General features: G+C 39.3%; 1 protein-coding gene across 5 annotated transcripts in view; it reads left to right on the forward strand.

Annotated features, from left to right (window-relative positions):
- The window catches only part of LOC131046890 (protein OPAQUE1), a 274,106-nt gene that overhangs the window by 137,393 nt on the left and 116,860 nt on the right, over positions 1–19,853 (forward strand). For all 5 annotated transcript variants that reach the window (XM_057980707.2, XM_059216792.1, XM_057980706.2 and 2 more), the window contains one exon: positions 19,660–19,758. In XM_057980707.2, the coding sequence (XP_057836690.1) occupies positions 19,660–19,758 (99 nt within the window). The remainder of the gene's footprint in view (positions 1–19,659; positions 19,759–19,853) is intronic.

Below are 19,853 nucleotides of genomic sequence, written 5' to 3' on the forward strand. Positions count from 1 at the left end.
ATGGTACCTGAAATTTTTGGATTGTATTCCCACTCCTTTTGCATGAAAGGAGCCGCACCAGCTTTGAGTGAAATATCATGGTGTAATTCCTTTGGTTTAAAGGATTTGAGATCATCATATGAGTAAGCCAACAAATCAATGTAGTGGCGCAACAATTGAGTAAACTGATCTCTCTCTTCTAGAGTACAACTGTTACCAATATTCACAAACTTTGGATCATCTTCTAATCCAATATTATATCTCTCATATCCAATTGAGGAATCTAGACTCACCTGCGGTCTTTTGACATAACGATCATGTTTATCAAACAAGTCCTTTGGGAATTTTGTTACCTCCTAACTACAAAACTTCATCTTGTTCAAATTCCTTGTTAGAAGCCGAGTCTGAAGAAGAACAATTGCTACCCTCGAAGTAAAGATTATTGAAATCATCCTTGACTTCAAGGAAATTTATGATATGCTTTTCATCATTGAAAATTTGCCAATGATTCCAATTGTTTGGAACACTTGGCCTTGAAACCAACTCAATAGTATACCTTTCTTGGCTGAAATCTTTATGTGGAATCAAAAGAGTGGTAGAGGCAGCAAGGGAATCTGCTTTGTCATTCAAGTCTCTTGGAACCACAAAAATATTGAAAGCATCAAATCCTTCAATGTTATCCCAAACAAGATTATGATAATGCTTAAGCCTATCATTTCTTGTTTGATATATATTTCTCACTTGGCATACTACTAATTCAGCATCATCTTGTGCATGAAGATTTTTAATCCCTCTCTTGTGTGCAACTTCAATACCCAACAACAATGACTCATATTCAGCTGTGTAGCAAATTGTAACTTAAAGGAATAAGGAAAAGCTTCTCCTTGAGGGGAAATGAGAACAACACCTACTCTTGACCCATTGGTAGCACAACTTCCATCAAACTTAAAAATCCAGATATCATTTGAAGTATTAACAATAGGGTTCATGGGCATATCTTCATCACAAGGAAAAGGAACTTCACCTTCGTTGGAGGAGGTATCACCCTTATCAATCATGACACAGGACTTACTAGAACCTGCCATAGAAAATTGGTCTTCATATGCATCGAAAAACTTATCAGTATCTGATTACGAAGAATTAGGCCCTTCATTGTAATTACTACTGGAAGATTCAGATGTCTCTGATTCAGAAACTTCAACCCAATCTTCAACAAACTTTGAAACTTCATCAATATGCAGATAATAGTTTCCCATGCTTGTTGATTCAAATATAATTTGTGCATGAAAATCATTCGATTTCACCACAGTATATTTAGTTTCTCTTTTAGGAAGGAGCTTTTGGATGACTCCCTTTATTGGAATTTTAGCTTGAGTCATGTCCATATGTAGCTCATCACGTACATCTTTACAAAAGTTACATCCTAGCAACATACTATATGAAGCAGGATCGTCAGCAACTAGAATGGTCATTTTGATTTTCTTCTAAGGAAAGGACGCAAATGCAAATTGCGCATCATTAATTTGCCCCACAAGAGGCACTCGCTTATTTTCCATGGAATAACAGTGACCGAAGGTCTTGTCAAATAGAGTGCATTAGCTACGTTTGAAAGACATGACATTATCTAAGGCTTCAGAATCAATAACACAATTACTTAACTTGAAACCATTGATCAACAAAGAAATATAGAAAGGTTCTATCTTTCCTGGAATAGCTGATAGAATGGTCACCAAATTATTAGGCAAGTTCCTGGGTACTAGAATAACAGGGGTATTTTCAGCAACAGGACGAGTGTCCTTACTTTTGACAAACCTAGCCAATCTATCAAATTTATCTGGGTTGGCTTTTAAGTATTCAACCTCAGACATCTGGATTTTAGTCTTCCTAGCATAGTCAATAATATCAAAAGCTTGAAACGAATTAGCTAAGGAAGAAGGAATATTTTCAGCTTGTGGCTTGGGGTTAGGCACACTAGACTTTGGATCATTAGAAGAAACAAAAGGAGGGTCATTACCACTTACTTGATTTCTCGCTGCATCCTTAGGAAGGTTAAGCAGCAGTGTTCCTCTCTTGGTAATAGTAATGGGTATTTGAAAGTCACCCATCGCTTTTGTTGCTTCTTCTTGAGCCAACCGTGTCTGGGAATGTGTCATCACAACATATGCTTGACTATGAACTCCTTCAGCCGTTGGTGAATTATCATAGTGCATATACCTTATGGTATAGTTGCCAGCTGCAGCTTCTTCTTGGTGAAGATCAGCAATGTCTTCAGTCAGAAAATCTGATAATGAAAATTCATTCTGATCAGTCCCGTAATATTCCACAGCTGCATTTTGCGAAGGTGGCTCAAGCGTGAGCCTCTCAGGAGGAGGAGGCAACTTGGATTGGTTCTTTGCAGCATAACTAGTAGCAAAATTGGGATATGTTCTTCTAGGAATATCCTTGTAAGGGGCAGCAAAAGAACCTTGAAAAATTTGCTTCTTCAAAGTAAGAAGTTCATTTGCCAATTTCTGCACCATAGGATCGGTAGTGCCTGAGGTAGACACTTTTGATAATGAGTTTCCTATAGACCGGTTAGGATCTTTTCTGATTTTTCCAGCTAAGTTCAAGTCGTCCTAGCCCTTCTTAGCAAGAAACTGACTTCAGGGATCTGTGTATTGATGAAAAAGCTCTTGAGATTCTTAGCAGTGGCAATGAATTCACGCATGTCTTCATGCGTATCTTTCTTCATCCGAGTCAACCGAGCCAACAAACATGTTCATCTTCAGCAGGCTTGAAACGTTCCTTGAACTTATCTTTGAGCGTGGCCCAAGATGTGATGGAACTTATAGAAATATTATAGAACCAATCGGCTGCAATACCTTGCAGAGTTTCTACGAACAACTGGACTGCAACATGTTGATGCTCTACTCCAGGCACACTGCAGGCCATATAGAAGGCCTTAATATGCTCATCAAGATGGTGTTTACCATCTCCATAAAACTTAGGAAGATTCGTTTGTGAGCCTTGTGGAAGAGGATTAAGAGGTGGAGTTAAGGCCAATGGACCAAAAGCTGCCCCCCAAGGACCTACAATGGCAACAATGGCCATCTTGGGAATAATAGGAATGGAAGGTATTATCGGCTTGAAAAAGAAAGGTGAGGTTTCACTTGGGATAGGCTGTTTCTTCTTAGACGGTGGGAAGCTGGTAGTCCATGAAGGAGAGGATGTAGTAGTAAGGAGATCAAACTTGGCTTGCTCTACCAAACTTTGTATAACCTCTTGAGAACTTTCACCGTTCTTGCGGCAAACGTAATGACGAATTCCTCCCGCTAGGCATTAGGGATCAATTGTGATTCAGATTGTTTTTTCTTTGAGGAAACTCATTTAAATTGAAAAATCTTGCCTGGAGGCTAGGTGTGGGACTTAGCATTCCTAGGACTTAGCATTCCTATTTGTTTTTGATAATTATAGTTGATGCAAATAAAGTCAGTTGGAGCCACTTTTGCTTGTTGGATTCTCTTATATTGTGAACCACATTGAATTCACCAATAAAAATCCTTCCCTGGTTGAGCGCTGGACTCCGGGTATGCAAATCTTGTTCTTGGTGATACAATTCCTTTAATTCTGAAAAATTATATTTGCTGTTCTCTAAAATCAGAATTCAGAAATTTACATCAGTCGGTTCAAAAGCGTTGTTTCATTGGCATATATTTCATGTTAAAATTTTGTTCAAACATTGGCATCAAAACTCAAACAAAAACTTGAAACTATCCTAAAAACTTCCAATCAACAAACATTAGAATAAGAAATGTTAGCTCAGACTGGCTGGGGATCTTTCAGAATACATGTCAATCTTTATGTACCATGACCTCAAGGCTTCCTTTAGGCCATAAAGAGCCTTCCCCAGTCTGCATACCTGGTGCTCTTTGTCTGCAACTTCAAAACCTGGATGCTGCATCATGTATATCTCTTCCTCCAAATTTCCATTGAGGAAGGCAGTCTTGACGTCCATTTGATGGACTTCCTAGCCAAACTGTGTTGCAATGGCTAGAGCAAAACAGATGGTGCTCATCTTTGTTGTAGGAGCAAAGGTCTCCTTATAGTGAATGCCCTCTCTCTATAAGAATCCTTTAGCCACCATCCTAGCTTTGTATTTGTTAAGTGTTCCATTAACTTTGTTCTTGACATTGTACACCCATTTGCAATCAATACGTTTGTTCCCTGGTGGAAGGTTTTAAAGAACCCAAGTATTGTTCTTGAAAAGACTTTGATGTTCAGATTTTGTGGCCTTTTCCCATTCAGGTTTACCTTCATGTCTGAATAGTCTTGGGGCTCATTTATCATACATCATTTAACGTTACCTGTTTCGCAATAGTTACATACATCATTTAACATCAATATGCCTTATATTAGGTTATTGAGATTAGAAGTATATGTAATGCAATAAATAACATTAAATTTAGTGTTCGCCCTGTTGGAAATGTTGTCATTGATGTCAAATATAAGGAGACAAATTTTTCATTGATGTCAAAATGTTGAGGTGCAAAGATGATACTGTATAGATGCTACTGTCAGCACAGATAACAAATAGAGGTAGAAAATATGTCATTGCAAATATTGTGTAATGTGAAATCGTAGCTTGGTAAATGCAGGCTAAAAGAGCAGATGACGATAATAGGTAATTGCAGAATGCACATATCTGTTAGTGGCAAATGATGGCACGATAATCCATGGTGGCATGATAATATTCAGACAGCGAAGATATTTTATACAAGAATGATTTGTTAGATATGCATGGTCAGCGTATATCAAAGTCCAGAGGACGGAGATATTTATACGTGAATTAAAGTTGTGTCTTTCTGAAGGCCATTGAATCATTCATATACTGGGCTTCATCGGGTTCATGATTTTAATCTTTTGTGAGATATTATCGAACCTTGTTTCAGTTATACACAGATTGGTCTGCTTATTGTTATGTGCAACCTCCAAATCCTAATAAGCAAGGTGAAATAATGAACATTTTTTTTGTCAGAAATATTTTGAACCAGGCTGAATATATCAAACAATATGTTCAGATGAATCGCTGTCTTTATCAGCAATCATCTTGCCAGTAGTATGGAGTCTATTACATGGCAGCAGTTATGACTGAAAACTACATCTAAGGCAGCAGACCATCATTGACACACATCAATATTTGGAAGAATCCATACCTCTGTCCGAACAGCAAAGCAACTGAAGAAAATCAATCGTATATTGTCAAGTGCAGGGAATCAACGATTCACAAAATAATAATTAACATACAGCAGTGATTCACACGTCTAATAACAATTAACATACAATAGTGATTCACACGTCTAAAAGTAATGATTAGTTAAAGAGTACCATAATTTGTCTTATGCAAAACATTGTGTGACACTGAAATATATAACTCAGAAATCTGCAGAAAGATTTTTAAAAGAAGAATAGATGAATATTTGAAATGAGAAGTTATGTCCCTTCTATTCAAAGAGTATGACCCTATCATATAAAGACATATATATAGAGATTGGGAATGGTGGATGTTTACCCTCTCGAGTGAATAACTTAAAGTACATAGATAAAACACATAATGCAGAATAATAATGCCATAGATATCAGATAAAATATAAGAGATGTTATTCCATTCATAATCGTCCTTCGTCACAAGTTACATTCGGAAGTATATAAAGATACCGAGGGGGTGCGAGTGCCAATCGTTACACCGCAACTACTATGTTGTCAACTAACCAAGACAATTACCACTTACAACTTAATTAACTAGTTTTATTTGCTTACAATATTGCCACTAACATCATCCCCCTCAAAAGAAAAGAAGTCGTCTCCGGACGACTTAATACAAAATAGAGATGACATTAAATAGAACTGCTGACGCCAGTCGAGCCCGGAACTTATACACCTGCTACGTCCTCACTTAAAAACCCTTTTCTGCTACCATCCTATGCTCAAATGCGGATGTCACCATTATTGCTTCCGCAAGAGTTCTTTTTTTGTTTTTGTTGTTGTTTTTTTTTTTATTTGGTTGTTGTTCCTTGACAGCCCAATCCTCTTGTGCATAAACCCAACTTGTCTGCAAAACACGCTTGTCAGCCTCCACCAACTGCTACTCAAATAACACTGTCTCCCTAGCCAATTTGTCCTCGATAGCCACTGCGTTGCCCTCTGGGCATCCAACTCTTGGGTACGCCGAGCTAAGTCTCACGCTAGTACTGCCTCCAACCTGGTGGTTAGCTCCTCTCGAGCCCTCTGTGCATCCACCAAGGCAACCTCACGTCCAGGCGAGACATACTCCGAGTTCCTCAAAGCGTACCATTCATGCCTGGAAGTGGCCACAACCTTCGGGCACAAAGGCTAGGAGACGCCTCAAATCCTCCATCACACTCCCCAAAGGCTAATAACTGAACTGAATAACTCTCTGGTGCTGTATGACTTCGCGTTCTTGCAATGCCTTCCCTCAAACTCTGTTTGTTCGCAACCTCCAAATCCGTCTCCCTCTACGGCTTATGGCTTCCCTGCCAATGCTTAGCTGCAAGCTTCTTTCTCATAGTACGGGACAACCCAACACTTACCGTGCCTTCTCTGATGCCCTTTGCCCAACTCAAAAAGTGTATTGTAGCTCAAAAATAAACTGGGGGTCTGGGGCAGCGCCCCTGCAGGGTCTGTGGCAGCGCCCCAGCAGGGTTGAGGGGCAGTGCCACACGAAAGTCCATGGCGTACATCATTTCTGTGATATTTTAAGATGTCAAAACCCTTCTTCTCCACTCTAATATTTTCAGCGTCCTGGCTCTAGATGTCATCGAATGATTTTTCAATCTGGTCGTCATCGTTTTTTTTTTTTTTTAATCCACTGTAATGTCCCTGATGGCACCCCGGCCATACAACCTCCCCGTACGGTCAACAACCGCATTGACACCTGCAATCGTACGGCCACCTGCCTGTGCCGTCAACACCCCTCCACTGTACGGATCACCCCATACGGAATACACGACCAACCGTCTACCATACACACCGTACGGGTCTCCTTCTCCATGCCGAATGCTTAACTACCTCTTGGATGGCTGTGTATGGCTGTGTATGCCTTGCGTGTGCCTGCCTTGTGCTTGCGCGTTGTGTTGTCGGCGTTGTGCATGCGATTTATGTTTGGGCTGCTTGTGCGTGTTTTATATCTCTGTTGGTGGTGATGTCCACCGCACGGTGGTTCCCACCGCCGGTGGTCGGTGTTCCACCGTGCGGTGGACCACCGGAGGTGGAAACACCGACCACCGCCGGTGGTCTCACCGTCGGTGTTGCCACCACACGGTGGTTCCACTGTGGCTTCCCCCCCCTTTTTTTATTTTAGTCGTACGATCAACTGTCGTACGAACTCGTACGGTTTTTTTTTTCTAAAGTCTCCAAATTCAGCTCGGGTTTCATGCCTCTGGGATCGCCCTTTCTCGGTTTGCCTTGGTCGAGAGCCTCCCGCTTTGGTCCTGTGCCTCTCGAGTCGCCTACTCGACCTCTCAGGTCCCCTTCCATCCTATCGGGTTCCCCTCCGGACTCTCAGGTCTCCTTCCGCCCTCTCGGGTCCCCTGCGCGCTTCTTGTGGTAGGGTTTCAATTGGGACTTGTTGGTGGCAAGTCTATTTTCAATGGCCATCCGAAGACCTGGAACCACAAATTCTACAGGGACCACGGTCTCCTTCCCGTACATAAGAAGAAGAATAATAAAGGACACAGGGTTCCAATTGTTGCCGACACAAATGATCTTGGGATTATCTACGTCACCGAGGTTTGGGGCATCTCTCTTCCAATATTCTTTGTATTCTGGCGAGTACACCTCCTCTGTTACTTGCTCTGGTTCCTCTACTTCGAGCCTGTAGCTCTGGAACATGTCGTAATCCTCCATCTGCTAGTGGAAGAGCCTGTTCAATGACCTTGTCTCATCCTCGGAGCACTCTCCTAGTTTGAGAATCCCTTCGTCGTTGGGCTCCCCGCAGCCCCGTCCTTCATCCCTTAGGTCGCCTTTTCCTTCACCCTCCGATTCCGAAGATGATGCCAGTTCCTCGTCGACAACCTGGGTACTCAAATCAATTGTGTACTTCCGCCCCCCTTTCTCCATAGAAAGGGTTCTCTTTTTCCAGTCGTGGTTCACCTTTGTTGTAACCAACCACCCTCTGCTTAAGATGGCGTCGTATCCCTTCTTCTTGAGTTGGATTACCATAAAATCTAGTATGAAGGGTTGCGTACCAATGGTGACCGACTGGGCCATTAGGGTGCCGAGTAGCTTGATATCGTGCTGGTCTGCACCTACCAAGTTGAACGTGGGTGGCCATAGTGTTGGCTTCCCCAGCTTCTTCCACGTATCCTCTGGCAGTACATTCACCCCTGAACCTCCATCCACGATGGTGTCTTTGAGGATAGCCCCGAGAATTCCCATGTCTACTACATCTAGATGCCGACCACTATTTAAGGCCAACAACATTGGGTCAGCCGAGGGGCTGACCGGAACTTCCGCTCGTGTGGCACGCAAAGGTGCCTGCGCAGTGGTTTTTATGGAACTAAAAATGGCGGTTCTTAACTGTGGCATTGTTTCTAGAAGGTCCTTTACCCTTATAGGTACTTCCATCTGTAGTACTTGCCCAATGATGTTATTTTCAGCTTCCATACGGGGTGATGTACTCACTACCTCGTTGTTCCGTCGTTCGACCGTCATCTCACGTTCAATATTGCCCTTTGCCTCTCGTAATCTCTCCTTCTCCGTACGAGGGTCGGGATAAGTGGCCTTTTTGGTCTGAGCGCGGATGATCGCCAGTACTTCTTTCTCACCAGTCTTCTTAGCCTTCTCAATGTTGAGGAGATTAACCCCTGCCTTTGGGCAATTTGCGTCCTCATGGTCCGCTGGCCCACACCATCGACAGAGGTGTTGAGGGGTGGCTTCCTTCGTGCAATCACGGGCGAAGTGCCCCCATTGATTACAGGCCCTACATTGGATCATTGGCGGGCCCTTGGCATCATACTGGATACGGCTTCCGTTATTGTTATTGTTGTTATTCCTTCCGCCGCTGCGTCTGTTGTCCCGGTAACCTCCAGATGATGTCGTTGTGTTGGTTTGGTAGGCTGTACTCACTGGTGCGGATGTTGTGGCTTGCTCAGTGAACAACACTTGGCTCATTTGCGTACTTCGGGTTTTCATGTTGTATGGGCATTCCTTGATGGAGTGTCCCATCACTTGGCAAATCTCACAAAAGGCCTTCTTCGGGCAGGTGCCTTTTGTGTGGCCTTCTTCCTTACAATCAGTACACCACACGTCTTCGCTTTTGCTCGTGCTTCCTTTCATGTTCTTAAATTCCTTCAACATGCGGTGCATATCCTTTTGAAGAGCTTGCACCTTCTTACTTGATGATTCATCACTGCTGCTTTCTCCCGAGGACTCCTCTTCTGCAGAGGACTTGTCCTTTTTCTTCCGCGATGTTTTGCCTTCACTTTCCAAATCCATCGCGCGGTTGTATGCATCATCATATGAGGTGGGCGGTACAATTTTCATCTTTTTCCGCAGGGATGACCGCAACCCTTCCACGAACCATCTCTTCTTTAGTCCGTCAGCCGGCTGGTTCTCCATCTTCCCCAGTAACTCTTTTAACCGTTGGTTGTATGTTCGCACTGTCCCGTGCTTTCTCTGCTTTGTGCTCAATATCTCCGCCACGATCTCATTATCATCTCGAAGGAGTCGAAACTCCTTCTCGAAAGCTTTGTGTAGGTCATCCCATGTTCCCACCTTTGCTTTATCCAGATCAGAGTACCAATCAATGGCTACTCCTCTCAGGGTGGCAGGGAACTGCACCACCCAGTCCGCTTTGTCAACTACCCCGTTAGCTGACCATATTGTCTCACATGTACGGCAATGCCGTACGGGGTCATCGTTGCCATCTCCGTTGAATTTAGGTAGCTTCTGTTTGCCGACCATCGATGGGGGTCGTCTTCTTGGAGGTGGCTATGGTTGTGGCTGTGTCTGTGCGTCGCTCCCTCGACGTCGGTGGTGTGTCCTGCATGGGTGACTGGAGGTACGGTGTTTTGCCTACTGTGTGTGGCAGCTACACCCATATGGTTGTTCTCCCCTTCGTTCTCACCGCCCACTCTTGGCTCCCTTTGGTGATCCTCACTTCGTGGCGTAAGGGATAAGTTTCTAAATTGATCTCGAGTCTCTTCGACTAGATTCCTTCGTAACCTTGTTTCCTCCAGAAACTCTTCGTGGCTTCTCACCCTATGGTGTCCTGGCGATGTGTAGAAATTTCCCTCGGCTTCTGCACCCTCCGTGACACCTCCTTGGTTCCCTTCGGGCCACCCTTCGGCTTCTTTTATCCCTATGGGATTCAGGGTTCAATTTCCCTCGGCTTCTTTTATCCCTATGGGATTCAGGGTTCAATTCCTTCCTAGCCTCGTGCCATTCCGCTCCGCTTCCTGACGGCTGCTTTTTTCGTACTAGTGAAGGATTTGTTGGCGTCGCTCTTCCTGGGCAATCTCCTCCAGGCGAGCTTCTTGTGCCAGCTATGCCTGTGCAAGCAACCGGGGAAGGTGGTTCATCAACTGATTTACTGCCGGGCTAACCTCCAGTGCTGTCCACACGACACTTGGTGGGATTTCCGCCTCCGTGGCCTCCCGTCGGACGTATGTCTCGATGGCTACCTGGAGCAGAATTGAAAAGTACCTCGTCGCAGTGTCTTCCCCGTTGTAGAGCTCTATTTGCGCGTCGTCGGCCTCTAGGGTTATCTCACCAACGGGTAGGCCCATCGTGTCCGTGTGCCATCCGCGTCTTTCGTTCTCGAGTATGTCTAGGCAACGGCGCCAAATTTTTATTCTCGGGTGAATAACTTAAAGTACATAGATAAAACACATAATGCAGAATAATAATGCCATAGATATCAGATAAAATATAAGAGATGTTATTCCATTCATAATCGTCCTTCGTCACAAGTTACATTTGGAAGTATATAAAGATACTGAGGGGGTGCGAGCGCCAATCGTCGCACCACAACTACCACCCCGCGGTTGCCAACTAGCCAAGACAATTACCACTTACAAATTAATTAACTAGTTTTATTTGCTTACAATATTGCCACTAACAATGGAGAGTTGTATGTGTTGGGTGTGAAGAAATATAAAAAGACAGACTATTCAAGGAAAATATATATAAGAATCAATAAAGCAAATAAAATGAAATATGTTGGAAATATTAATTGAATAAAGAAGCTATCAAAAGGCATGTCTTTTAGATAAGAGGCATATTTTGAAGGTATATAGGAAGATCCAAATTACTTGTGAATAAAGAATGTGATCTACTAGGCAATGCAGATTTAATAAGAACATGACAAGATAAGAGTGCAGATTTAATGAGAAGGATAAAGCAGTTTTATACCAGATTTGTGCAGGAGTTCATAGCAGATTTTGAAGAAAAAATTATGTCAGATTTATGAAGAAATCATAACAGATTTTTGGAAGGTAATATAGTAATTTTGTGGAAGAGAGTTGTGCTAAATTGTGGATCCATCATCCATTGAGATAGCAACATTGTTAAGGTGGAAATTCAGTTTTGGGAGTTGGTGCTTCCAGTGGGTTGGTGCACACAAATTAAATTAGGGGTTGGTGCCTTTAGTAGGTTGGTGCCTACAAAATCAGATTTGGGAGTTGGTGCTTCCAGTGGGTTGGTGCTCACAAACAAACACGGGGATTGCTGCCTCTAGTAGGTTGGTGTCTACGAACATTGTAAAAGAAGATATTCATATTAAACTTTAAAGCATTGATTTCCGTGGTTTTCTCGCGTAAGGGTTTCAACATACATATCTTGTGTTCTACTTGTGTTCATATTAATTAGATCACATATGAATGTTGGTATGCAATGAATATGTTAATGAGATAAGTTATATACTTGTGATTGAAGTTGAAAAAGTTTAAATTGTTAAAATTTGTTGTTATACTAGTTCACCCCCCCTCTCAGTATAACCGCGTGCTCTTCACCCCCTCTCTTCTTCCCTAACCCTAACAAAAGATGTTGGAATTACTGTGTTGGGGCACTTGGAAACAATCTACGAACAGGCTCCCTCAAGGTTTCTTAGGAACATGTGTTTATGCCCATCTCAGGACTCTCCCTCAAGGCTTCAAAAATATATGTCTTTACCCATCTTGGGATTTGCCCATCTAGTAACTGAATTGCTGTGCCTTTCCCTACACAAACCAACCTATCCTCCGGAGGGCATTAGTGAAAGATCAAGGACTAGGCTATGGGTATACTAACTTGTCATGTATTATGAATATATATGTAATTATGTATGACTGTCATACATGTTGCAGTCTATATTAATATTACTATTAAATTCTGCATAAGAACATAATCAGGCTTCATATATTAAGCATGCATATTAAGCACATCCCCATGCGTACCACTAAGAGCAAGGATGTTATTGCCTGTAACTTAATAGCAGTTCTGATCTGATCTAATCAATGTTGATGTTCCTGGATGCTTTTGATTCCTTTCTTTATATCTCTCAATGTGAGGGAGAGGTCACGCCTCTTCATCATGTATGCCCTTTGGCAAGAGACACACCCTTTCACCATTAGCACCCAAAGAATGCAACTCCTCATTATTTATGCCCTTTGAAAGGGATGGAACCTTTCACAATCAGATTTGCACGTCTTATTTAAAGCAAATCTGCACTTCTAATTACCAAATTATTCCTCCTGCAAATGAGTTCTCTTCTTCCTTTTATACCTGATCTGTGGGGGAGTCAGAACTTATCATTTCATGCCTTTTGAGCATTCATTAATTTTAATCAAATTTTAATTATATTATTTTATATTTTAATTTTGATGCTATTTTTATTCTTTTGTATTTTAATTTTATTACTATTATTGATTAATAAATTTTTTTTATATGTGGGGATATTACAGTCCGTCCCACCCAAGATTGCTTGTCCTCAAGCAATGATCATGGAGTGTTCAAAATGACTTCCAATATGAAATGGCTTTGGAAACACACATGGAATAAACATGTTGGAAACATATCATGCATGAACCAAACACGAAGCATACACATGGATATATGCAAACACGGAGCATACACGCAAATACATGTATTGTTGGATTCTTTCTTATTGACTAGAATGATTTATTGATTCATGTTTACTTTGCAGGATGGCAGGATCAAAGCTCTAATACCATTTGTAATGTCCCCTACAAGGAGGCTGCCATGTATTCAATAATCAACACCCACTACTTAATATTATCATGCCTTAAATATTAAACTAGATAACCATATTTATTCATAGTACAATTGATAGTGGCTATATTCAAGCCCCAATTCTTACTTCCTTTCTAATCCTCAACCCTGGATGAGGTTTTACTTGTTTATTGCGTGATGACACCACCTCCATAATTGCGCCTAGGTTTCAGGAAGATCTGTCCAGGCCACCCTTGGGGCTCACCTAATTTGGGATGGATTTACTCCACCTCTCCCTAACAACACCACGCCTTTCCTTATGGGAGCCCAATAGAAAGATTAAGTAATTGGGCTATGAATGTACTAACTTCTAATGTATCATGAATAAATATGATTACCATTGTTAAGATATTTATTCATAATACATTAGAAGTTAGTATGTTGATATTCCTAAAACCTGGGCTCAATTATGGAGGTGGTGTCATTGCGCCCTAGACAAGTAAATGATGGAAGTATTGTCATTGATGGAAGACAGATCCAGAATGCACTACAGGCATAAATATAAAATGAAGGTAAAATTGAAAGAAAAGACCATTGAAGCATTACACATTACCGACAGGATATATATCCACGATATACATTAAATTTTCAACTGATATAAAAATGAAGTGGCCTTATATTGGAGCGGAGTAGATTATATTCAGCGGTGGCATATTTCATATTTATTGGGCCTAATCTATTCATTGATCAAAAACATTATCGGGCTTAAAAATTAATAACGTTTGATCGGACTTATATTCTTTATGGGTTAATGACGGTATGTAAAGAAAAATTACATTCCAGCGGCAAGTATGGTAATTCGTATTTTAGCCGAGCCTATTCCAAACTATATACATATCGTGAATATATGGAAGCGGAGCAAAAAAATAAAAATGAAACACATATATTATCATTTTTGGCGGCTTATATTATGAAGTCAATAAAAATAAAACAAATCAAACAAATTCTTCCCGATATCATTTTCGGCGGCATATTACATAGTATTATACATTTAAATGGAACGGGTATCGTGATAAAAATAATTCTTCCCGATACATAAGTGTGGCGGCAAAAGAAGACTATCAAACAAGTGCGGAGATTAAAGAATTAACGATATGTTAATATGGTCATAGATTAAAAAAAAAACGGCGGATGTATATACATGCGGAGCTTTATTTATCATTGCATATTAAAATCTATAATCCTTGCTATTGGGTCGGAGGTAGAAGATTAAAATCGTGGAATACAAAAAGACAAATAGCCATCGGATGATAAAACATATTAGTTTGTTTAGTACAGGTGCTAATTAAAAAGGAAATACGATTTAATAATTGAAAGACATATCTTTTCAAATAAACCGCTTCATAAAGGTATATATGAAGGAGAAAATAGAGTGTATTTTGGAGTGAGTGGAGACGCGTAATGCTGAAGAGATAAATTATAACAGAAGTCTGCTGTGTCGAAATGATTTACATACAATCAGATTGAAGAAAACAAGCAATGTGGAGATTATATTGATAAAGCCTATATATGTGTTTGTGTAAAAATTGCATCAAAACTAAGAAGACTATGAGTAATTCTCAGCAGAATTAAAACAGTATTTACGACAGACTTATAGTCAGTATTGTAGCAGAATAAAAGAAGATTCATAACAGAATTTTGAGGTTTGTGAAGTAGGTGCTTCAATTGGATAAGGTTGGTGCTTTGTCCTTGTGGGTGGGTGCTCACTAATCAGTTCAGGGAGTTGGTGCTTTTGGTGGGTTGGTGCTCACGAAATCAGTTTGGGGAGTTGATGCTTCCTGTGGGTTGGTGCTCACAAAATCAGATTGGGGAGTTGGTGCTTCCAGTGGGTTGGTGCTCACAAACATTGTAAAAAAAAATAAAAATATATAGCAAACATTTTCAGTGGTTTTCTCCCGCATTGGGTTTCCACTTAAATCTTGTGTTATTGTGTTCATATGCATGCTTACTTTAATTGATTACAAAGTATTAAATTGAAAAAGATTATTATATTGATTCACCCCCCCCCTCTCAGTATAATCGTGTGCTCTTCAGTAAATCCCCATCTCGGGTTGGGGATCAGAAAGACATTAAGAATTGGGGCTTGAATATAGCCACTACCAATTATACTATAAATAAATATGGTTATCTAATTTAATAAATTAATTTAAGGCATGATAATATTAAGTAATGGGTGTTGGTTATTGGGAACTTGGTAGCCTCCTAGCAGGGTACATGGCAATGTTGCCCATAAGAGGAAAGTTTACTATGTTGTGCTTGCTCATGCCTCTGGATGATCTACCCTCAACCAGTTCATTATCCCTAACATCACCAATAAGCTTTTCTCAATACTTAGGCCGCAGGGTAGATGCATTATTTTCCAAATTAGGATGATCATCATGACTTGGGATTCTAGGAATGAAATCATCTAGATACTGATCTAGTTTGTCTTAATCTGTTGGTATAGGTTTGTGCCTAGGAGATTCCACAAGTTCGGAATCATTAGAATCCCTCCCTTCAAGTGGAGCTAATGAACGCCTAACACCCAATTTTGTAGATAGCAGCACAGGATGGAGCGTGATGGAGAGAATTGGTTGACTGTAAGAATCCCAACCTTATACCAATGATACCAAAACAATTAAGTACTTTTGTGATCAAGGAGTGGCGGTCCTTAACTAGAAGAAGAATAAGATGTTTGGAAAACCGTTAAGTCTTATGAATAAGACAGTTTTCCCAGTTGTATTAGGAGGAGAATCAAGGCAAAGATATGAAGATTAGAATATTGACAATGTTAATAAGAAGGGTCAGGATCTATATCGACGATCGATGTGAAGGAAGACCGAACAAAAGATAAACATAATCTTCACGCTTTAATGGGAAGGTAACATTGATCGATGGCAATATCAATAAATGATAAAGATCATTATGAAGACAACGACTAATATTATTAATCAAAGCTGGGAAGACTTGGTGATACCAGGATCATTTAAGAGAATTAATTCTTGAGATTAATTATGACTATGAAGGGTGAAGCGATCGAATCAATAGTGTATTTGATGGGGTGATTAGTGTGCATTGATAAAGATGGCAAGATCATATAAATAACTAGTTGATATCATGTCCATAACAGTTATGCTTTGGAGGCATGGTGAGTGATAAATATTGATAACAAAAACAAGCAATCCAGCCATTCAATAAGTAGAAGAGACTAATCAGTGAACTTATATGAACAATTCAAGATTATCGATTAAGGCAACAGTTATCAATTATTAAGAAGATTAAGAAGGAAGTGAGTAAATGAAGTCTAATCAATGAGGAGGTACGATAATAAATAAACAGAATATATAAATAGGGGCGACCTTTTTGTGAATATAACTAATTGCTAGTCATAAGGTAGTCAACCAATCCCATATGGAAGGAGGTGATTAAATTAGAATGCAGCGGTTAATCATGAAGTGGTACATTTAACACTAAGGAAAGGAGTTACTCTTGAGGAATGTCTTTTGGGAATCACTCCAATTACAAGATATATAAAGGCATTCACCATCTCTCAAACAAGGATCATTGATGGTGTTTTTATATTATTTCTTATTCCAGTTTGGTAGAGCTCGAAGTGAGCAAGGCCGAAGGCCCATAGTTGGGTGCATATACCAATCAGATTATCATATAATTGTTGCAAGTGATTATATGCATATCAGAAACAGCAATTATTTTGCTTTAAAGTGGTATTACGTGTTATGCATTTGAATGTATTAAGAGTCAAATTAGAGATAGGAAAATACATTGCTTTAAGCAATATCATATCTCATTGTAGATTCATATTCCCATACTTGACATAGCAGAGATCCAAAGAGATCATTGCACTTAGTGGAAATCAAATCAATTCGCTTTCAGCCTATATATTATTGTATAACTATATATCAGAAATAGCAAGTGATATTGTTCATATTCTGCATTACATAGTTCAATTGCAAAGATTAGATAGTGTAACTGTGAGGAATTGAAGTAGTTGTGGTGATATTCCAAGATATCCTAAAAGGGGACATTACACTGGCGAGCATGCCATTTTAGAAACTAAGCAATATTTTTAATTTTAAAATATTTTTTTATATAGTATTATTATATTGTTATATATATTATTATTTTATTATATTAAAATATATTATATAATACAATACATTATACTATAGTAACTGTAATACAATGATAATTTAATGTAATAATATATTAATTTAATATATTATTACATTAAAATGTATAATTATATGAATATATTATCATTATATAAATATATTAGAATTGTATTAATATATTATTGCATTACAATAATTATATATTATAGTTTTTTATATTAATATATTATAATTATTTTTATATATTATATCTTTTTTCTGCTCAGTTGAGGCATAATTTTTTAGACTTGGCCTGAACTAGGTGAAGCCACAAATGGGGGCCATCATCCCCATAAGTAAAATGAAAGATCCCCAGCCAGGTTACTGGATTTTTTCTGATTTTTTAATGCTGCTGATTGAATGTTTTAAGGTTGTTTTCTGAGTTTTGTGCTTGGGTTTTGATATCAACAGATTGTATAGGATTTGAAACATAAATAGTGCCAATGAACCACAACTTTTGAACTCAAAATGCAGAAATATAATTGACTGATAATCAAATTCAGAAGTCGGATTTAAGAACAGCTGTATAATAATGTTCAGATTTGAGAAATCTAATTCACCCAAAACAATAAATGTTATACTAGGAATCCAACGCCTTTCCAAGAGAGGGTTTTATTAAAGAAAATCATAATAACACAAACTATGAGCTCCCAACTGGCAAAGATAGCTCCAACCAAATGGTTTTATTCGCTTCTACAATAATTACCAAAAATAAATATTGAATGAAACAGAAAGTCTACTAGGTTCCATGCTTGGCCCCCGGACAAGATTATTTGAATTATTGAAGATTAATAGACTGAATGAGAGATTTATTCTTGTAGCCTACCAAAAACACTGAAACTCTGTTGTGAAATACTGGTCATGAGATTTGCAAAAGATTCATACCCTTTGCTGGCTGGTACGAACATGAATAGGTCCCAGGGGCTTGCAAGATGGTACGGCTGCCCAAGGAAGCTATAGGGCTGGCTTAGGAGGTGAAAAGGATGCTTTTGGGAGATCACAATCCCTCTAAAATCTGCAATCACTTCTGAAATTCTCTGAAATAAGTGTCTTTTGAAGTACAAATAGGAATTCTATGTGAATCCCTCTCTCCTGTGGATTGGGGTTTCGTCCAATTCACCTTCCTTCAAGGAGTTTTTGTTCCATGAGGTCTGATATGCTGTTGAAATCCATCTCCAGAGCTCAATTATCAACTTGCTGATGTAAAAATGAATTAAAAAATGCCAAAATGAAAGCCCCTCTTGTTGCCATCTAGTCCAATTTAGATTAACGATCATCAATGGTAGAGAATCCTACACTACAAGCATCGTTTCTAGCAAAATGATATAATTGGTACAACCATTGTCCATAGGTTTGAGGAATTCCTTCCTCAAAAAAGTCTTGAAGAGAGCAAGTGAGGTGTGGTGGGTAAAAATGAACATTTGAATATCTCTAGTTTTGATCACCACTTTCTTCATCCAATTTATTTGATTTATGTCTTTCAATGCAATGTTCAACACATGAACATAACATGGTTTCCAAAAGATGTGCTTGTAAGCACCCTCTGCAATGATTACGACTAATTTGCACAAATGTTCTAAATTAGTGACCCCTTGAATAACATTTGAGAGCTCATTGTCATCTATGGTCTCTCTCAGGATATTAAATTGCAATTCTGCATTCTTACATTTACTTGAATGAACAGTTCTAGGAAAACCAGAACCAATTGAACATGTGACTATAGCTTTTTCTTTGCCCTTGGTCTTCTTGTTATTCGCTGAATGGGTGAAGCATTCTGCATGGTTTGTAAAGCCGAAGGCTTACTAATCAGTGTTGGCCCTCTTTGATGTATGGGGTAGTTGATTTTAGAGGGGAGATCTTTGCTTGAATGCACATTTACGAGGCAGTTTTTGTATCTGTAAGTAAGTGATCGGTAATCTGGGATTTGCTAGAGATTTATTTCTTCTAATGGAATTGAGAAGTGTCGGTAATGTGTACTGAAAGAATTTTTTTTCCCACTTAGAGATTTGCCAGAAGAGTTGCACTGATATGAAAGGTTCTTCCGTATGTTATTTTTCTGCCATATACAGATATTGTGTTTAGTTATGTCTGTTTAATGTTCTAATACAACTATACTATAAATATTCTACCTTACAATATAGTTAGACAGAGATGCTTATAGAAGAAATTTTATTGTTTGTTTAAAATTTATAGCTTTAGATTTGATGAAATTTATATTGGTGAATCTAATTAAAGTAATATTATTGGTTATGAAATATGCTAGTCTGCGAGGGAAACAGGTGCTCTGCAAGAAGCAAAGAATAAGCTTGACAAGAGGTGTGAAGAACTCACTTGGCGTTTGGAGCTTGAAAAGAGATTAAGGGTACTTTATTCTGCCTTGATAGATTTAATGCCTAATTAGATTGTGTAATTTTTTATTTGATTAATTTTGTAATATTTGAAAGAGATTAGGACACT

The sequence above is a fragment of the Cryptomeria japonica genome, chromosome 2 (genome assembly GCF_030272615.1).
Source record: "Cryptomeria japonica chromosome 2, Sugi_1.0, whole genome shotgun sequence".
Taxonomy (NCBI): domain Eukaryota; kingdom Viridiplantae; phylum Streptophyta; class Pinopsida; order Cupressales; family Cupressaceae; genus Cryptomeria; species Cryptomeria japonica.